The 20,133-nt window shown below is 37.6% G+C and overlaps 1 protein-coding gene across 1 annotated transcript in view; it reads left to right on the top strand.

Annotated features, from left to right (window-relative positions):
• LOC148090085 (zinc finger SWIM domain-containing protein 6-like) overlaps window positions 1-20,133 on the top strand; it is an 81,401-nt gene that overhangs the window by 44,029 nt on the left and 17,239 nt on the right. Inside the window, exons 2-10 of the mRNA XM_087811917.1 lie at window positions 2,201-2,557; window positions 6,313-6,461; window positions 6,550-6,700; window positions 9,299-9,478; window positions 11,091-11,261; window positions 11,321-11,467; window positions 11,536-11,682; window positions 13,766-14,026; window positions 16,621-16,756. Of these exons, the coding sequence (XP_087668043.1) occupies window positions 2,201-2,557; window positions 6,313-6,461; window positions 6,550-6,700; window positions 9,299-9,478; window positions 11,091-11,261; window positions 11,321-11,467; window positions 11,536-11,682; window positions 13,766-14,026; window positions 16,621-16,756 (1,699 nt within the window). The remainder of the gene's footprint in view (window positions 1-2,200; window positions 2,558-6,312; window positions 6,462-6,549; window positions 6,701-9,298; window positions 9,479-11,090; window positions 11,262-11,320; window positions 11,468-11,535; window positions 11,683-13,765; window positions 14,027-16,620; window positions 16,757-20,133) is intronic.

Raw genomic sequence — 20,133 nt, 5'->3', positions numbered from 1 at the left:
ATAGATATATATATATATACACAAAGAAGTGAATTAACAACCTGGAGCATCATGTAATATCCAGTATCTGTCAGTGTTGAATTCTTTAATTTTAAATGAGTCCAAACATTAGATTTAAAAGTTGTTGTTTCCTTTCTTTTTCACTCATTGCACATTTTGCCGAATTTGGTGGTACTTTGACACGGAGGAAATGAATGAATGTTGCCAACTAGTGGCCGGAGGTTTAATTGCAGCACACAAATGAATAAACGCTGTGAATATTGTTCATTGCAAAATAAAACTTTGAATTATTATTATTTCTAAGGTTAAAAAAACTAAATTATATATTTTTAAATATCGATATCGGGAATAATATATCGCAATATATCGTTATTTTCTTACCCCCCTAGAAGTAAACATCACTAATCCAGGCCTCTCACCCCGGGTAGCTGGGATAGACGTAACGAAACACATGACTTCCTGTCGTGACTCTTGTTACGTCACTGAGACCAAACGTGAGTCAAAAGTATTTTCAGAAACGAACCAAATATTCGCCTCTGGATCTTCAGGAAAAATACTTTCTGGCAGAAAATACTTCCAAAAGTACTTCTTACCTGCAAGCGTTTGTTTTCATGGGAGGAGGCGGAGTCAAGGGTTGAAACCTTTGCTCACCTGTCTCTTCACCTGCTTCCCTGCACAAGACACACTGACCTCACCGACCTCCCCCCTGACTCCCCCCTGACCCTCCCCCCCCTCCATCCACTCAGCATGAAATATTCAGCGCCCCCCCGTCACGCCCCCCCTCTCCACCTACGCCGCTGCTTTGATATCCGCACGAGTCCGTGCTTGATAACACGTCCTTTGATAAACACATGCACGTCTGGCTTCTTCCCAGATCCTATGCATGCATTCATGAGCCGCCCTCGGCCCCCCTTGACCCCTCCCACCATACATGCATGCATGACCCCACGCTGCGCCGCCGTGCGTGTGCACGTGCACGTGCATCAGTTTGTTTTTTCATGTTCACCCTCGCATCATGATACAGTCGAGAACACAACTTTTTATTTTTTGCTGATCATCACTTCCTGAAACTTTTCTTCTTCTCCTGACGCCTGGTGATGATGTCACACAACCATGTTTGTTCGATTGTGTTGTTGTTGTTGTTTTTTTCCACACATAGACTATGAGACTTTGATTCCAATAATTAAAAAGAAATAATTCTAAATTCAATATTTTTTCATTTGTCTTTTAAATTCAATATATAAATGTTGCTATGATAGAGTCACCAGACTAAACCAACAGATCACAGAGTTACTGGATCCAACATTTAGAAATGTAGTTTTACTCCAGTAGAATCCGTAGTATTACTCCACTAGAAATGTAGTATTACTCCACAAGGGTAGGTAGTATTACTCCACTAGAATCCGTAGTATTACTTCACTAGAAATGTAGTATTACTCCACAAGGGTCAGTAGTATTACTCCACTAGAATCTGTAGTATTACTCCACTACAAATGGACTACAAATACATTTGAATATGACAAAGGTTCTCAAATTTTCATTCATAGTCTTTTGAATTCAATACATAAATGTTATGTATAATAGAGTCTCCAGACTAAACCAACAGAGCACAGAACTACTGATCCAACTTTCATCCAATCGTGCGACACAGAGATGATCATGTGACGGCTTGTAAGCGACACTTCATACATTCAACAGTAATGATTTGTCAATAATTGAATGAATAAATTCAAAGTTTCAACATTTATTCTTCATATATTCTGATATTCTGGCGGCACTTTCGTGTACATAGCTCTGCCAAGGAGCCTTTTAAAATCAGCGTCCGTTAAAATTAAATAAACAACACAAACATTCACCACAATCACACAACATTTTTTTTTTCAATTTGCTGATTTAATTGTCTTTATCTAGACGTGTTAACTTCCGAGCCTTGTCAGCGATGAATCCCTCAAAACCTTCCTGGATCCAGATGACACTTGGAATATATTTTTGTTAATTTAAAAGTGTGTTAATTGTTGTTTGTTTCGACTCTAGAGGAAGTTGACAATACCTTTACGTTAGTTTTGATTCCCACTCTCACGGCACTCTGGTTTCCTCCCTCGGCACAAATGTTCTCGTTTACCTTCTGATGCTAACGCCCGCGCTGCTAGCTAACGAACGCCGATTCATTTTGACTGACGTTGGTCTTCTTGTGCTCCAGGCTTCCATCTGAGCGGCACCGTGACGGACCCGGCGACGCCGTCGTCGCCCGAGCTGGTCTGCAGCGTGAGCGTGAGCTTCGACCGCTGCAAGATCACGGCGGTCACCTGCACCTGCGGCAACAAGGACATCTTCTACTGCGCCCACGTGGTGGCGCTGTCGCTCTACCGGGTCCGCAAGCCGGAGCAGGTGAAGCTGCACCTGCCCATCTCGGAGACGCTGTTCCAGATGAGCCGAGACCAGCTGCAGAAGTTCGTCCAGTACCTGATCTCCGTCCACCACACGGAAGTGCTGCCCACCGCGCAGAAGCTCGCCGACGAGATCCTGTCGCAGAACTCCGAGATCAACCAGGTTCACGGTGAGGAGAACAGAAAAAAAATATATAGAGTAAATATATTTATGTTTTCTATGATATATTTTCTTTCATTTCTGAGGATCGCTCGTCATCAACAAGTTTTTATGAATGATTTTAACACAACAAAACTTTATTTAAACCCATAACTTTATTTAAACCAATAACTTTATTTAAACCAATAACTTTATTTAAATCAATAACTTTATTTAAACCAATAACATTATTTAAACCAATAACTTTATATAAACCCATAACTTTATTTAAACAAAAAACTTTATTGAAACCCATAACTTTATTTAAACCCATCACTTTATTTAAACCAATAACTTTATTTAAAACCATAACCTTATTTAAATCAATAAATTCAATTAAACCAATAACTTTATTCAAATCAATAACTTTATTTAAACCAATAACTGTATTTAAACCAATAACTTTATTTAAAAACATAACTTTATTTAAACCAATAACTTTATTTAAAACCATAACCTTATTTAAATCAATAAATTCAATTAAACCAATAACTTTATTCAAACCAATAACTTTATTTAAACCAATAACTGTATTTAAACCAATAACTTTATTTAAAAACATAACTTTATTTAAACCAATAACTGTATTTAAAAACGTAACTTTATTTAAACCAATAACTTGATTTAAACACATAACTTTGTTTAAATCAATAACTTTATTTAAACCAATAACATTATTTAAACCCATAACTTTATTTAAACCAATAACTTTATTTAAACCAATAACTTTATTTAAACCCATAACTTTATTTAAACTTAATAACTTTATTTAAACCAATAACTTTATTTAAACCAATAACTTTATTTAAACCAATAACTTTATTTAAACACATAACTTTATTTAAACCAATAACTTTATTTAAACCAATAACTTTATTTAAACCCATAACTTTATTCAAATCAATAACTTTATTTAAACCCATAACTTTATTTAAACCTAATAACTTTATTTAAACCAATAACTTTATTTAAACTTTATAACTCTATAAACAAGACCATTTTAATCAATAATAAACCTTAACTTTCCCAAAACAAAAACATGTTCAGTCACAAGGTTCGTCCCTCATTAGAACAGGTGACCTTTACACCTGGTGAGGCGTTCACTGACCGCATGACGGTCGTTCAAACATTAAACATCCCTGACAGTCACAATATCAAGAAAATAAAAGACATTACATTAAAGTTAATTAAAGAATTTATTTATTAAATTAGAAAACGTCTGACTTCACATATGAGCTACTTTAAAAAATATATATATTTTCTATTAATATTTTATTTATTTGTAAACGTTATTATATAACAATAATATTGTTTTAGTTGATTTAAATAAGTTATTGTTGACATTTTAAGATCGTATTAATTATTTATTGTTAAGTTTGTAGCTCACTATGATTAGAGGGTCATTGGTTCAAATCCCAGTTCAGATTGATGTCAGTGAACACACCTGTGAGTGGAGAAAATAGATGTTATTTTTATTAAATCTGGTGATATTGAGTTAACAATAACTTCCACAGAATCTGTTCCAGTTTCATTGAAACATTTGTTGATACACTTTATTGATTATGATAATTAACTTTAACTAATATTTAAGGTGTTTTTTTCACTCGAATAAAGCTTAATTTAAAAAGTTCTGGTCAAACAGTGATTGATATTTAAGATCAAGACAGTTAATTAAAATTTAAAAAAGTAGCTTCTGTTCACAAGAATGTGTTCGATTTAAACTCTTGAACACATTCTGTCCTTCTGGAGTTTGAACTCTGGTTTCCTCCCACGCTCCGAAGCAGACGTTAATTGATGAACTTTAAGTGCTTTGACTTCGTCCGAGTTTCAAGTTCGTAGTTTCATCTGTGAGCGAATGAATCGTGTTTGTTTATAAATGATGTTTTTTCTTGTTCGTCTGCAGCTTCTTTTGTTTGTCAATTACACTCTCAATATTTTACTGAAGCTTAAATGACTCTTAAATGTGTGTGTGTGTGAGTGTGTGTGTGTGCGTGCGTGCGTGTGTGTGTGTGTGTGTGTGTGTGTGTGTGTGCGTGTGTGTGTGTGCTCTCTACCTGAGAGTGTGTATCGACGTGAGGATGAAGGTAAAGTGTGTAACAGTCAATGCTGCTCATTAGTGAGATCCAGACGGTGAAGAACAGATTGTTTACTTCTAATCAAGTCTGTTGTTTACCTGTACACAGGTGAGGGAGGGGTTGGGGGGGGTGGAGGTCACATGGTCACTGCTCTGGTGTGTGTGTGTGAGAAAGGGAAGGAGAGGAGGATGAATACAGTGGAAATAATGAGTCAGACGGGAGTGGAGGATATCGATCGTAACTTCCGTCAGTGATTCTTTGAACACGAGCGTCTCCGTTCGATGACTTTTATAAATAAAGCTTCTTCGCTGACGTCACTTTCTTAAGTCGTCTCTTCAGTTACAACGAGTGCTTCGTTGATACGAGAAGAATTCAGTGAAGGGCGAGGAGACGGAATTCTTTCCCTCCTCGGAATATTTGAAGAAACGTCGATAATAAACAAATCACCCTGTTTTAAATGAGACTTCCATATATGGTCGTTTCCTCTCATCCACTTGTTCTCTCAGATTCATCGTCGAGACATTTTTATTAAATACGATTTTCAGCCTAATTTTTAAGTTTTATTTTAATATAGTTATTATTATTTATTATTTTTTTATTATTTCATTGATAAATTGTAACTTTATGTACGAGTTACTTAAAAATGTAATCCTGAGGGATCAAAAAAATTCTATCTATCTATCTTATTTGACTTTTTTATTTATTTATTATTTCTATTATTCATGTATTATTACTCATTTATTATTGCTATTATTCATGTATTACTCATTTATTATTGCTATTATTCATGTATTACTCATTTATTATTGCTATTATTCATGTATTACTCATTTATTATTACTATTATTCATTTAATATTATTCATGTATTATTACTATTATTCATTTATTATTACTCATTTATTATTACTATTATTCATGTGTTATTACTATTATTCATTTAATATTATTCATGTATTATTACTATTATTCATTTATTATTACTCTTCTATTATTACTATTATTCACTAATTATTACATATTCTTTTGTATGATGTTTTATTTATCAAATACTTTAGATTTTTGTATTTAATTCTTTATTGATTGGTCATTTTATAATGATTTGTATTCAAAATATTTTTCCAACGGCTGTAATAATGTCGGATTCTGATTGTGATTGACAGGTCGTCCTAAATAACAGATCAGAGTTTAATCATTTATTCATAAATTTTCTTTACTGCTTATTCCCTTCCTTACCCACTCAAAAAATAGAACCTTGAGTTTAATAGTATTTATTATGTTTAGCACATAATTGTATTAACACAGTCGAGTGCGAAACGTTCATTAAAATTGTATCTTAATAGTTTTACACTTGACTAAATATAACAAAATAATGAAATAATAAATTTAGTTTAATTTAGTTTTTCCCATAAAAGAAATCCTTTATTTTCATGTATTTATTCTGCAAATGAAATTCACTGTTTACTGTTTTTATACCGTCTGGCTCGTCCAGATCCATCTTTGTAATCGAGATCAAAAAGATACAAAGTTAAGCTCCGCCTCCAGCATATCAACCAATCAGAAGGCAGGTCCGCCGTATTCAGGAAGTGGACGTTTATTTACGAGAACATGTGACGTGAACCTTCTGACCCGCGTTTGGTTTTCTCTCTCAGGGGCCCCGGACCCCACGGCGGGGGCCAGCGTGGACGACGAGAACTGTTGGCATCTGGATGAGGAGCAGGTCCAGGAGCAGGTCAAGCTCTTCCTGTCCCAGGGAGGCTACCACGGCTCGGGGAAGCAGCTCAACCTGCTGTTCAGCAAGGTGCGTGAGGCGTCGCCACGGAGACGCTCGGAGTGTGTGTGTGTGTGTGTCTGGACTCGGTGTGTGACGCGGTGTGTGTGTCCTGCAGGTCCGGGAGATGCTGAAGATGCGCGACTCTAACGGAGCCAGAATGTTGACACTGATCACAGAACAGTTCATGGCTGATCCTCGACTCGCTCTGTGGAGACAACAAGGAACGACCATGACTGACAAGTACAGACAACTGTGGGACGAGCTCGGTACGACACACACATCTATACACACACTCAGAGATACACACACATACACACATCTGTACACAAACACTCAGAGATGCACACATCTATTACACACACTCAGAGATACACACATCTATACACACACTCAGAGATACACACATCTATACACACACTCAGAGATGCACACACATACACACATCTGTACACAAACACTCAGAGATGCACACATCTATACACACACTCAGAGATGCACACATCTATACACACACACTCAGAGATGCACACACATACACACATCTGTACACAAACACTCAGAGATGCACACATCTATACACACACTCAGAGATGCACACATCTATACACACACACTCAGAGATGCACACACATGCACACACATATACACACACACTCAGAGATGAACACATCTATACACACACTCAGAGATGCACACATCTATACACACACACTCAGAGATGCACACATCTATACACAAACACTCAGAGATGCACACATTTATACACACACACACTAGAAAGAAAACAAGAGATATTGTGTTAATCTTGTTGTCATCACTAAATAAGCAACAACAGTAAATCATGTGTAAACAAAGTGATAATAATTCCACTTAATAATCACATTCAATTGTGTTGTTTTGTTGAATTTACTTCAGTATTTTCTTTTAATCATATTTATATCCTGTGGAACATATGATTGTCCTTCACTTCTTGTCATTATTCTCCTTCTATTCACTCTCTGGTTGTGTTGCTGCGTCACACGAGCGTTCAACGACGAGCGGATCAATATATTCCTGCTGTGATGTCTTGATATCTGTCGTCTCATGTGTGGTGATGTCATCAGTCGGGGACGTCGACGTCTAAAGTGTCTCTGCACATGTAGCCGAGGCGCCGGGCGTGCGACTCTCTCTCTCTCTCCTGTTGTTCTTGTTGTCTCTCGACGTCTCGATGAAGACGAGGACATGATCTTCTTCGACTCACGTGTTCGTGGACGTGTGAGGCTTTGAAGTCCTCACTTCAAACCCTTATCACTGCTCTCTCTCTCTCTCTCGCCCTCTTTTGTCTTCCTCTCCTCCGCCGCCGCCACTCGTCTCCCGCAGACAAAGCCTCGTCCTCCGTCGTCCAAACCGTCTCCCTCTTCACGCCGTCATTGTCCTCGTCCTTCATCCTCATGGTTCGATCCCCGGATGTGTTCGCGTCCCACGAGGCGTCGCCACGTTTCGTGTTCCGTTTGCTCCGATTTACTCCCGAACCGTGAGCGTGAAGGCGGCGTAGCCTCGGGACGACTTCACGTCTCTTTCCCTTTGCAAAATGGCGGCAGCGTCGCCCAATATTCTCGCTCCTCCTGGGTCGCTGCCGCCGGCTACCATCCCTGAAAGATAACCTTTTGGGGTTTTTTCGAAGACGTCTTACTGCTACACAACGACGACCATGTTGTTTTTTAGATGTTTACGTCGGACACAGCAACTATGTTAATAGGACTCTTCTTAACGACACGTACTAGCTTAATCATTGTTAGCATGCTAAGCTAATGCAGCTAATACGGATAACCCAATAAGCTTAAATCAATTATTAGTTGTTTTCAGAATAGATTAAATAAAACAACAATGGTGCAATAAGTGGAAATAGTTTGTACAATAGAGTACATTTAACTGATTTAGCTAGCAAGATAACAGAATTTTACCATTTCTGAAATTTGTACAACGCAAAGTTTGGTTGTTTATTTTCGGGTTATTTTTTTATTGGATATCAGATTCAGTGTGTTAAGTATTTGATAAATAATGTTATTTATTACATAAATACATACATAACAACAACGATGTGTTGGATAACTTCGTTAGCATGTTGTTGTTTTTACAAGTGTAAGACACAACAACTATGTGAGGTCAAGGGTCAGATAGTCACAGTGTTACTTGACCTGCATTCTTCCTAACAACGCTACTTTATTAGCTAAACTCCTGTTAGCATGCTAAGCTAATGCAGCTAATACAGATAACCCAATAAGTTTATTACAATTATCATTTCTTCCATAAAAGATGAAATAAAACAACAATGGTTCCATAAGTGGAAATAGTTGCTACAATAGAGCACATTTAACTGATTTAGCTAGCATGCTAACTGAACGCAAAGTTCGGTTGTTTATTTTCGTGTTATTTTTTTTATCGGATATCAGATTCAGTGTGTTAAGTATTTGATAAATAATGTTTTGTGTTCGGTACAATTAGCATCACATTTGCTGCTAATTCAAATGTTGCTTTTAACTGCAACACAACGACAACAATGTTACGAATAACTTAGCTAGCATGCTAACAGAACGCAAAGTTTGGTTGTTTTTTTCCGGGGTTTTTTTTTTTATCGGATATCAGACTGCAACACAATGACGACAATGCGACGGATAACTTTGATAGCATGTTTTTGTTTTTACAAGTGTCGGACACAACAACTTTGTTCAAGGGTCAGATAGTTAAAGTGTTACTTGACCTGCATTCTTTGCGACTTCACTGCTTACTGAGTTAAATTGCTGTTAGCATGCTAAGCTAATGCAGCTAATATGTACGGTCCAATAAGCTATGGCTACTTATGTGTGTAAATCTGTTTCTTCCAGGCGCTCTGTGGATGTGCATCGTCCTCAACCCTCACTGCAAGGCCGAGCAGAAGTCGTCGTGGCTGCGTCAGCTGCGCAGATGGAACAGTGTGGACGTCTGTCCCTGGGAGGACGGAAACCACGGCAACGAGCTGCCCAACCTCACCCACTCACTGCCTCAGGGCGCCCACGGCAACCAAGGTCAGGAAGTGACGGGTCACGTCCTCGTACGTCCACGACTTCCTCGCTCTGGAGGAATGTTAGCGACCAGCAGAGATTGTTTGACTTCATGCTGGAGAATGAAGGTTTAAAACCAGCCGTGGACGCTAGCTTCATGTTTGTTTGCTAGCTGGTGCTAGCTACATGTTTGTTTGCTAGCTGGTGCTAGCTTCATGTTTGTTTGCTAGCTGGTGCTAGCTACATGTTTGTTTGCTAGCTGGTGCTAGCTACATGATTGTTTGCTAGCTGGTGCTAGTTTCATGTTTGTTTGCTAGCTGGTGCTAGCTACATGTTTGTTTGCTAGCTGGTGCTAGCTTCATGTTTGTTTGCTAGCTGGTGCTAGCTACATGTTTGTTTGCTAGCTGGTGCTAGCTACATGTTTGTTTGCTAGCTGGTGCTAGCTACATGTTTGTTTGTTAGCTGGTGCTAGCTTGCGGTCGGACAATAACAGTATAACTGTATTCTCGCTGTTTTTAGTAACGACACAGCATAATTGGCTAAATCGTTGCTAGCATGCTAGTACCGCTAATATGATCATTCATTTAATACTTAAGTGAGAAAACAATATTTCTGCCAGTGTATATTCAATGAAACAACTATGTAAAAGAGAAGTGTATTTGATTTAGCTAGCATGCTAACAGAAATGTACAATGTCTAAAGTCTGTTCGACAGATGGTATAAAATGTAAGTTTATTAACCCAGAGGCAGCAGAAAAGTACTAGCTAGCATATGCTAATAAACCAGCATTAATATTTAAGTCACTTTTTTTGCTTTTTCTTCTACTGAAAAAAGCTACATGCTAACAACAAACGAGCACTTTTCAATTGTAAATCTATTTGTTTTAAGGGTATGTTTTCGACAAAGTACAAAAATACATCTGATAAAATACAAAATACAATCTTTATAAAATACGAGATATGAAAACAAATGTCAATAAAGAATGAAACGATCAAGAAGCAAAAATACATCTTGATAAAATACAAGATACAAAAACACATCTTGATAAAGTACGAGATACAAAAATACATCTTGATAAAATACAAGATACAAAAACACATCTTGATAAAGTACGAGATACAAAAACACATCTTGATAAAATACGAGATACAAAAATACATCTTGATAAAATACGAGATATAAAAATACATCTTGATAAAATACGAGATATAAAAATATATTTTTATAAAATACAAGATTCAAAAATACATCTTGATAAAATACAAGAGATAAGAATACATTTGATAAAATACGAGATATAAAAATGCACCTTAATAAAGTACGAGATATAAAAATACATCTTGATAAAATACAAGAGATAAGAATACATTTGATAAAATACGAGATATAAAAATGCACCTTAATAAAGTGCGAGATATAAAAATACATCTTAAAAAAGTACGAGATGTAAAAATACATTTGATTAAAAACAAAATGACAATCTTGATAAAATACAATATACAAAAACAATATCTTGATAAAATACAAGAAATGAAAACAAATTTAGATAAACTAAAATGGAAAATAATGAAACGATCAATTACAAAAGTACAATCTTGAAATAATGTAGCCATTAACTCGGTCTTGTCTTCCGCAGAGATGCGACCCCACAGGACTGTGTTCACGCGAGCCATCGAGGCCTGCGACCTGCACTGGCAGGACCGTCACCTCCAGCACATCATCGCCAGTGACCTTTACGCCAACTACTGTTACCACGACAACCAGGAGGGGTCGCTGTTCGACGCGCGGGGATGGCCACTGTGGCACGGTGAGTGACAACGCTCGTACGACGCCATCAGTTCCCCGATGTTCACTGTCGTCTCTCAGAACATGTGCCGACGGCGTGCGCGCGGGTCGACGCCCTCCGTTCCCACGGTTACCCCAGAGAAGCCCTTCGCCTCGCCATCGCCGTGGTCAACACGTTACGGCGGCAGCAGCAGCGGCAACTCGATCACTTCCGGCGGCACAAGAAAGGTTCGTTACGAGAAAAAACTTCCTGTCAGGAGTCTTTGCTCACTGGCGCCGCCTGTGGTGGGTTTCAGAGTTGCTCCATAAAGGCCACACCTCCATCACCAACATGGAGGGCTGGGTGGGTCATCCTCTGGACCCCATCGGAACACTGTTCAGCACCCTGACGGAGTCGGGTCGAGGGGGCGACGAGGGCTTGAACACGTGTTTAGACCTCTCAGGTAAACAACGACATGTTAGCAATAGTTTGTACTGTCATCAATACATTTGATTCAGCTATCATGCTAGCATGCTAACAGAACTCTACGATGTCTGAAATCTCTACGATGCAAAGTTGTTTGTTTGTGTTATATTTTATTGTACATCAGACAATGTGTGTTTGGTTTTTGTTTCAAATATGAAACATTATTCATCATAAGTTTCGTGTTTAACTGCTACACAACAACGACGACGGCTAACTTTGTCCGCATATTGTTTTCCGATAATTGTTTACGTAGAAAACAACGACTACGTTAGCTGAAGAGTCAGACACTTACACTTTAACTACACACTTTTGCTTGGAAACGTCACGGCTAAGTTAGCTGCTTATTGTTAGCATGCTAAGCTAGTGCAGCTAATATGGATAGCACAGTAAGCTAGCATCAGTTGTTATTTTATTGATATGTATTTATTCTTCTCTCATTAGGAACATTTGATTTGTTCAAAACACATTAGATTAAACAAACCTTACACGTATTATAAAAGCCAAAAAATAAATTAAATTAAAATAAATATGACAAAAATAATTAAATCACTAGTAAAAAGCGGTTTTATTTTTCAACGAGGCAAAAAACAGCAAAATTATTGCTAGCATTGTAAGCTAACTGTGGCTAACATGGCCCATTATAGTATCTTTTTATCTATAGATGGATAGATAGATCAACCTTATTATATAAAAGATAAAAAGATAAATTCAAAGAACAATGTGAACAACTAGAGGAAATATTTGTGTTCAATAGAATAAATATATTTGGTTTAGCTAGCATGCTAATAGAAGTTTGGTAATGTGAGTTATTTTTGATTGAATATGAGATTTAATGTTTAGTCTTTTTTTTCCAAATACAGACAATTTTAAATTAAAATCCAATTAAGTTTTTGAACAAACCTCGTTGTTGAACTTTGAACTTCATGAACAAAAAGAAAATTGATTAATTACAGAGTTTTCATCACTTAATAAATGAAATGATATTTAATGAACAGAAATACGCAGTAATGTTCATCATGACATTCTTTTTATTCATTAACTTATTTATCTATTTAATAAAAACAGTTTTTATTCATATGATGTCGTCTATGAACTGGATTAATTAATGGGTTTTTACTCTAATATCCTTTTTGTTAACTAACATATTTAATGTTTTATCATATTGTTGTTATTACAGTTTTAAGGTTAAGTAGCTTGTGAAACGTTCTTTATAAATATATATATAAGTCAAATATTTATTGTGTTATTACTGAAGTTCCTTCTTTGTTTCAACCACGAGAGTCTTCGTGAGACGTTGATCCCTCTCTTTTTATATATATATATATATATATATATAAATCAAATCATTATTGTGTTATTACTGAAGTTCCTTCTTTGTTTCAACCACGAGAGTCTTCGTGAGACGTTGATCCCTCTCTTTTTATATATATATATATATATATATATATATATATATATATATATATAAATCATTATTGTGTTATTACTGAAGTTCCTTCTTTGTTTCAACCACGATGAGAAGTCGATCTCTCTCTCTCTCTTTTTATATATATATTTATATATATATATATATATATAAATATATATCAAATCATTATTGTGTTATTACTGAAGTTATTTCTTTGTTTCAACCACGAGAGTCTTCATGAGACATTGATCTCTCTCTCTCTATATATATATATATATATATAAAAATCAAATCATTATCATGTTATGACTGAAGTTTCTTCTCCGTCGTCACGAGACGTCGATCTCTGGCGTCGCTTCGTCACCTTCAGTCTCTTCGCTTAACCTCCGCCGTCGTCTCATCTCCGGTATCTTTGGATCTTCCTCCCTCGCTCGCCCGCCGAGCGTCCTCGTGGTCGACGGCGAGCGGCGAGACCGTCCTCTGGAGACGCTCGTCTTCGCTGTGGACGGTCGTCGGAGTTCAGAGCTCGCGACTGACAAAGTGATTCTTCAGAGACGCGTGGAATCTCCCACCGGAGAGAGAACGCTCGACCTCCTGGTCTCATCCTCCTCTTCCTCCTCTTCCTCCTCCTCATCCTCCTCTTCCTCCCCAGACTGCTCCAGCGTGGTGAGGAGCTCCGACCTCCAGCGCATGCCGGTGCAGCGGTTGCTGGGCGACGGCGAGTCGTACGTGGCGCTGGCGGTGGAGACGGCGCTGGTCGGACTCGGCCAGCAGCGGGTCATGCCCGACGGCCTGTACGCCCAGGAGAAGGTGTGTCGCAACGAGGAGCAGCTCCTGGCCAAGCTGCAGGAGGTGGATCTGGACGACACGCTGGTCAAGATCTTCCGAAAACAAGCCGTCTTCCTGCTGGAGGGTGAGTGGCCACGCTCGGGACGCCTGTCGCCCTGGGTAGCTGGGACTCTTGTTGATGGAGTCACTTTCTGTGGCCCCGTGTGACGGTTCTTTCTAATCAAGATGTTCACGTTGATTTGTTGAAGGAAACAACAACTATAGACACACAAGAGTCGAACTGTAGGAATGAAATGAAAGATAAATGAACCGAAAATATTAAAAAGGTTTAAACACTTTTTAACAGACGGTTGCGACTCCGAGTAAAACCTTAAAACTGGATCTGGAAATGTTATTTTTAATTATTCCTATTTATTAACATTCAATTAAAATGTTATTTTTAGTTAATGTAGTTTAGTTTGAAGCTTTCGTTATTTCTGTTTTCATTCTTTTCTTTTTTGCTTTTCATGTATTTAAAAAAAAAACTAAATAGTGGTGGAAACCAATTCTTTTTCTTTTTTTTTAAATGACCACTTTTATGTTATGTTTTTACTTTACTTTTACTTTACTTTAAATAAATTATTGACATACATATTGTTTATTCATCCCACAGTGGGTACATTTGTCACAGCAGTAAAACCCCAGTAAATAAATAAATACACAGTAAAATGTTAAATAACAATAAATTAATTAATTGAATAAAAAAAAAAAAAAGATAATTATAAACAAATAGTTTAAGTATATGTGTATTATTAATGTAAAAATATTCTTATTCTAAGCATTAAAACGAATTTCCTTGTTATTTAAGAATATATTTTTAAAGTTTTCCTATAATGTTAACTGTATTTTTCTTCATATCACAAACAATAATGTGGCCCTTAAGAACATTAATTGTACGACACTTACACTTTAACTACACACTCTTGCATTCTTGGAAACCACACTAAGACAGCTGCTCATTGTTAGCATGCTGAGCTAGTGCCGCTAATATGGCTAGCACAGTAAGCTAGCATCAGTTATTATTTTATTTATATTTATTTATTCTTCTCTTTGATTTGTTCACCAGAAAGATGAAACGCATTAGATCAACAAACTGTACACGTATTAAAACAAACAAAAAAACTCCCACAATGCATTGCAACAGTTTTACTTACCATCATATAAAACAGGGGCCTCCAGCTTTTTTGCTGTTTTACCATTTTATCTACGTGACTTTTTTTGTAAACTTCACCAAAATATCAATATAACTTTAAAGGAAATCCTGTTTCCCTTTCAAAATAAAACACATTTTTAAATGAAATCATTTATAGATGAGGTTTTACCTCATCTTGGTATTTTTGGTTCAGATTTAGTGTAAAAACATACGAAAACCAGCGTTGAATTTAAGTGAAACTCTTTCTGGAGACCCGAACCTTCGGTCTCCTGGTGTTTCCGGGTTCAAAGAGACCAAAGTGCGACAGGAACCGCCAGAGATCCGCGTCAGCACAAACCTGCCCACAAGACTCGCCCTAAAAACCCTTCATTCCTTAAACACGACCACCCAACTCTGGCGCGGGAGTCTTAATAGATCTCCGGGCTCCCGGGCCTCCGAGGGCCCCCTGGGCGCCGGCCCTGTGATGTGGTCTGTGGCTCCGTGGAGTCTGTGGAGGTTTGAAAGAACCTCCAGAGACCAGGACCAGGTTGATGAGACCAGAACTCATGGTTTTGACTCTTAAATGTTTGAAACATTAGCTTCTGTTAGAAACTGTTGATTTGTTTACAAACTATTGTTATTATAAATACATGATTTAATGTCCCTGGAAATATATTGAATGTTGAAACTTTAATTTTAAGGTTTTTAAGAATTTATTTTTTATATTGAAGTTGATTTTTAATTTTTTAAAATAAATTAATAAAAATTATAAATAGATACAATTAATTAAAAAAAACATTTTAACATAGTTTGATATTCTAATTATAATCATTCAAAAATAAATGTTTAATATTCATTATATTTTAATTCACAACATCTTTAAATAAAAATGTTAAATGTTTTTTAATAGTTTATAATAGTATCATTTCAATTATTTTATTATTCACATTATTTTCGTCAAACATAAAAAAAAATAAAAGTTTAAATATTGTTTTTTCAAGTATTTAATATGTTTTCATTGAATTCAATAATTTCTATGTTGAAAAGTTGACTTTAGTTTGTTTTATTAACAATTGAATCAAAAAACCTGAAAGTTTTAGTTTGTTTTAATAGTAATTGAATAAAAACATTTGAAAGTTTAATTTTTTATTTATTTAATAATTGAATAAAAACATTTGAAAGTTTAAATGTTTATTTATTTAATAATTGAATAAAAAACGTGAATATTTCTTAAAAATGAATAAATGGTTTTAAACACATAGAGTTTGATTTTCTAATTCCAATAATTGAAAAATAAATGTTGTAAATTCAATGTTTTTGAACTTGTTCTAGTTCCTTTAAATTCAATATATAAATATTGGTAAAAAATAGACATTTTTCCTTCACTTTGACTCATTGATTTAAAATAAAAGAATATTTTCAAAGTAATAATTCAATCATTTTTAAAGTTTTAGCAGTAAAAGATCCATACTGTGACGTCACTGATGAATACTTCCTGAGACGATGTGAAGATGTGACTCTGACGCTGTGGTCTCTCGTGTGTCCAGCTGGTCCGTACTCTGGTCTGGGGGAGATCGTCCACAGAGAGAGTGTTCCCATGCACACCTTCGCCCGCTATCTCTTCACCTCGCTGCTACCTCACGACGCTGAACTGGCGTACAAACTTGCACTGAGAGCCATGCGGTGAGTGACCCCAGGTTTGACCTTCGTGCTGTCAGTCCAGAGCCAGTGATTGACAGCAACGTTCTGACTCTGATGTTGTTGTTCAGCGACTGGAAATATATGATAATTTCTTGATGTTTGAAGAAGAAACTTCATCAAATCTATCATCGTCACAATTTAATCATAACTTTCTTTCTGTTTTCTTTTTTATTTTCTCTTTGTCCATCCATCCGTCTATTCTTCTATTCTTCTATCCATCCTTCTATTCTTCTATTCATCCATCTATATCAACTATCTTCTATCTGTCCTTCTATTCATCTATTTATCCTTCTATTCATCCCTCTATATCAAATATCTGTCCTTCTATTCATCTATTTATCCCTCCACCTTTGCTTCTATCATTCTTTTATCCATCCGTCTGTCCATCCATCCATCCATCCATTCTTCTATCTAACCTTTTATCCATCTGTCTATCCATCCATCCATCTTTCTGACCTTTTAACCATCTGTCTATCCATCTATCTATCCATTCTTCTATCTATTCTTCTATCCACCGTTCTATCTATCCTTCTATCTATTCTTCTATCTATCCTTCTATCCACCGTTCTATCTATCCTTCTAGCTAGCAGAGAGGTAGCGACTAGCATTAGCTTTGTTGATTCACACGTTTACGGTAAACTTTTAATGACCATCCTACTTCTGACACCATTTGTCACAGGTGTAGTTTTGACCTTGAAAGCTAACTAGCTCTACACTTGTGAAGATTCTATCCATCCTTGTTTTTATTCATCTCTCATCAGTGTTTCTTATGGAAGTGAAACTGTGACGTCGTTCAAACTAAAGACACTCGTTCGATTCTTCTCGACGTCAGCGTTCACACATGAAACCACTGAGATACTTTAAAAACCGTTTGTGTCGTCCCCGGAAAAGAAGCAGCGACGAAAGTGGTGTTTGTTTGTGTAGTGATGGCTGCACGTCGAGCTCCTGTGTGTATTGGTGTGTGTGTGTGTGTGTGTGTGTGTGTGTGTGTGTGTGGACAATGTGTACATGTGTACGTTAGTTAATCACTGCTGTGTTTTGATGTTGTGACTAGAGGGAGCTGGATCAGTGAATATTAATGACATTAATGAGAGTGTAATTAGTGTGGCTGCAGTGAGACACACACACACACACACACACACACACACACACACACACACACACACACACACACACACACAGGGCCAGCAGGGACAGGGGCCAGTGTGGGAAAAGATGTTTGTTGTGTCTCCGCAAAGCGACGCTTCTGATTCCGCCGCAACCGGCAATTAATGCGAGCGAGTGCGAGAGGTTCTCCCGCCAGCTCGTGGCGTCAAATGTCAACAATTAGACGAACAAAAGGACGGCGGACACGTCGGCGCTCCCACCGTCCTCGCCAACCCGGGAGCAACAATAACGCGCTCGCCCAACCCCGACGTGTTCGGACTCAAGGTTGTCCCTGTTTCCCAGATCAGAACCACCATCCCAGGACCGTTTCCCTGAGTCAGCTCCTCCTCCTCCTCCTCCCTCCCTCCTCCCTCGCTACTTCCCTTCACCTCCTCTCCTCACCTCACCTCCTCCATCCTGCGTGGTGTGAAACCGGCGATTTAGAATAATACGGCCACTTATGGGCGCTCCTGGGAAGCAGGGGTGTCTACTCAGCACATAATGAATGTGTGTAATGTAGCGTGGTGTAATATGATCGCACACCTCGGCGCTCCCACGGGGCGTCGGACAGTTAAATATAGAGGGGGAGGTAAAAGGGACCCGGGCTATTTTAATGGAGCCATTATAACACCATCATTGATACACGGAGGAAGAGAAAGTCTCTCGCTCATTTGGACAAGTGCACTTTTTCACTTTCCACTTGCGTTCTATTATTCATTCTCTCTCTCTCTCTCAGCACGAAACGAGCTTTTAAACGAGGGCGGGAAATCACGCGGGATCTTCGGGAATTAGCATAGTCGCCACGAAGCTGGCGTCGAGAAGACTCGCTTCTTCGTATGTGTGCGTTTGTTGTGACACAGTAGGAAGCGACAAATATTACTGACTGACATTCAGGAAAGAAAACTTTACAGTCGCTAGCTAGCTAGCAGAGAGGTAGCTACTAGCTAGCTCGCATAGAGGTAGCTACTAGCTAGCTCGCAGAGAGGTTGCTAGCTAGTAGATGGTAGTGATGTGTTGATGAAGCTTCATGAAACAGTGTCAATATCTTTAGAGTCCACTAGATGGTAGTGATGTGTTGATGAAGCTTCATGAAACAGTGTCAATATCTTTAGAGTCCACTAGATGGCAGTGATGTGTTGATGAAGCTTCATGAAACAGTGTCATTATCTTCAGAGTCCACTAGATGGCAGTGATGTGTTGATGAAGCTTCATGAAACAGTGTCATTATCTTCAGAGTCCACTAGATGGTAGTGATGTGTTGATGAAGCTTCATGAAACAGTGTCAATATCTTTAGAGTCCACTAGATGGTAGTGATGTGTTGATGAAGCTTCATGAAACGGTGTCATTATCTTCAGAGTCCACTAGATGGTAGTGATGTGTTGATGAAGCTTCATGAAACAGTGTCATTATCTTCAGAGTCCACTAGATGGTAGTGATGTGTTGATGAAGCTTCATGAAACGGTGTCATTATCTTCAGAGTCTACTAGATGGTAGTGATGTGTTGATGAAGCTTCATGAAACAGTGTCAATATCTTTAGAGTCCACTAGATGGTAGTGATGTGTTGATGAAGGTTCATGAAACAGTATCATTATCTTCAGAGTCCACTAGATGGTAGTGATGTGTTGATGAAGCTTCATGAAACAGTGTCATTATCTTCAGAGTCCACTAGATGGTAGTGATGTGTATATGAAGCTTCATGAAACGGTGTCATTATCTTCAGAGTCAACTAGATAATAGTGATGTGTTGATGAAGCTTCATAAAACAGTGTCATTATCTTCAGAGTCAACTAGATAATAGTGATGTGTTGATGAAGCTTCATGAAACAGTGTCATTATCTTCAGAGTCCACTAGATGGAAGTGATGTGTATATGAAGCTTCATGAAACGGTGTCATTATCTTCAGAGTCAACTAGATAATAGTGATGTGTTGATGAAGCTTCATGAAACAGTGTCATTATCTTCAGAGTCCACTAGATGGTAGTGATGTGTTGATGAAGCTTCATGAAACAGTGTCATTATCTTCAGAGTCCACTAGATGGTAGTGAAGTGTTGATGAAGCTTCATAAAACAGTGTCATTATCTTCAGAGTCCACTAGATGGTAGTGATGTGTTGATGAAGCTTCATGAAACAGTGTCATTATCTTCAGAGTCCACTAGATGGTAGTGATGTGTATATGAAGCTTCATGAAACGGTGTCATTATCTTCAGAGT

This window comes from Callionymus lyra, chromosome 1 (genome assembly GCF_982586985.1).
Source record: "Callionymus lyra chromosome 1, fCalLyr1.hap1.1, whole genome shotgun sequence".
NCBI classification, from domain to species: domain Eukaryota; kingdom Metazoa; phylum Chordata; class Actinopteri; order Syngnathiformes; family Callionymidae; genus Callionymus; species Callionymus lyra.
Note: the sequence above shows the minus strand (reverse complement) of the source record. Positions and strands in the feature narration are given on the sequence as shown.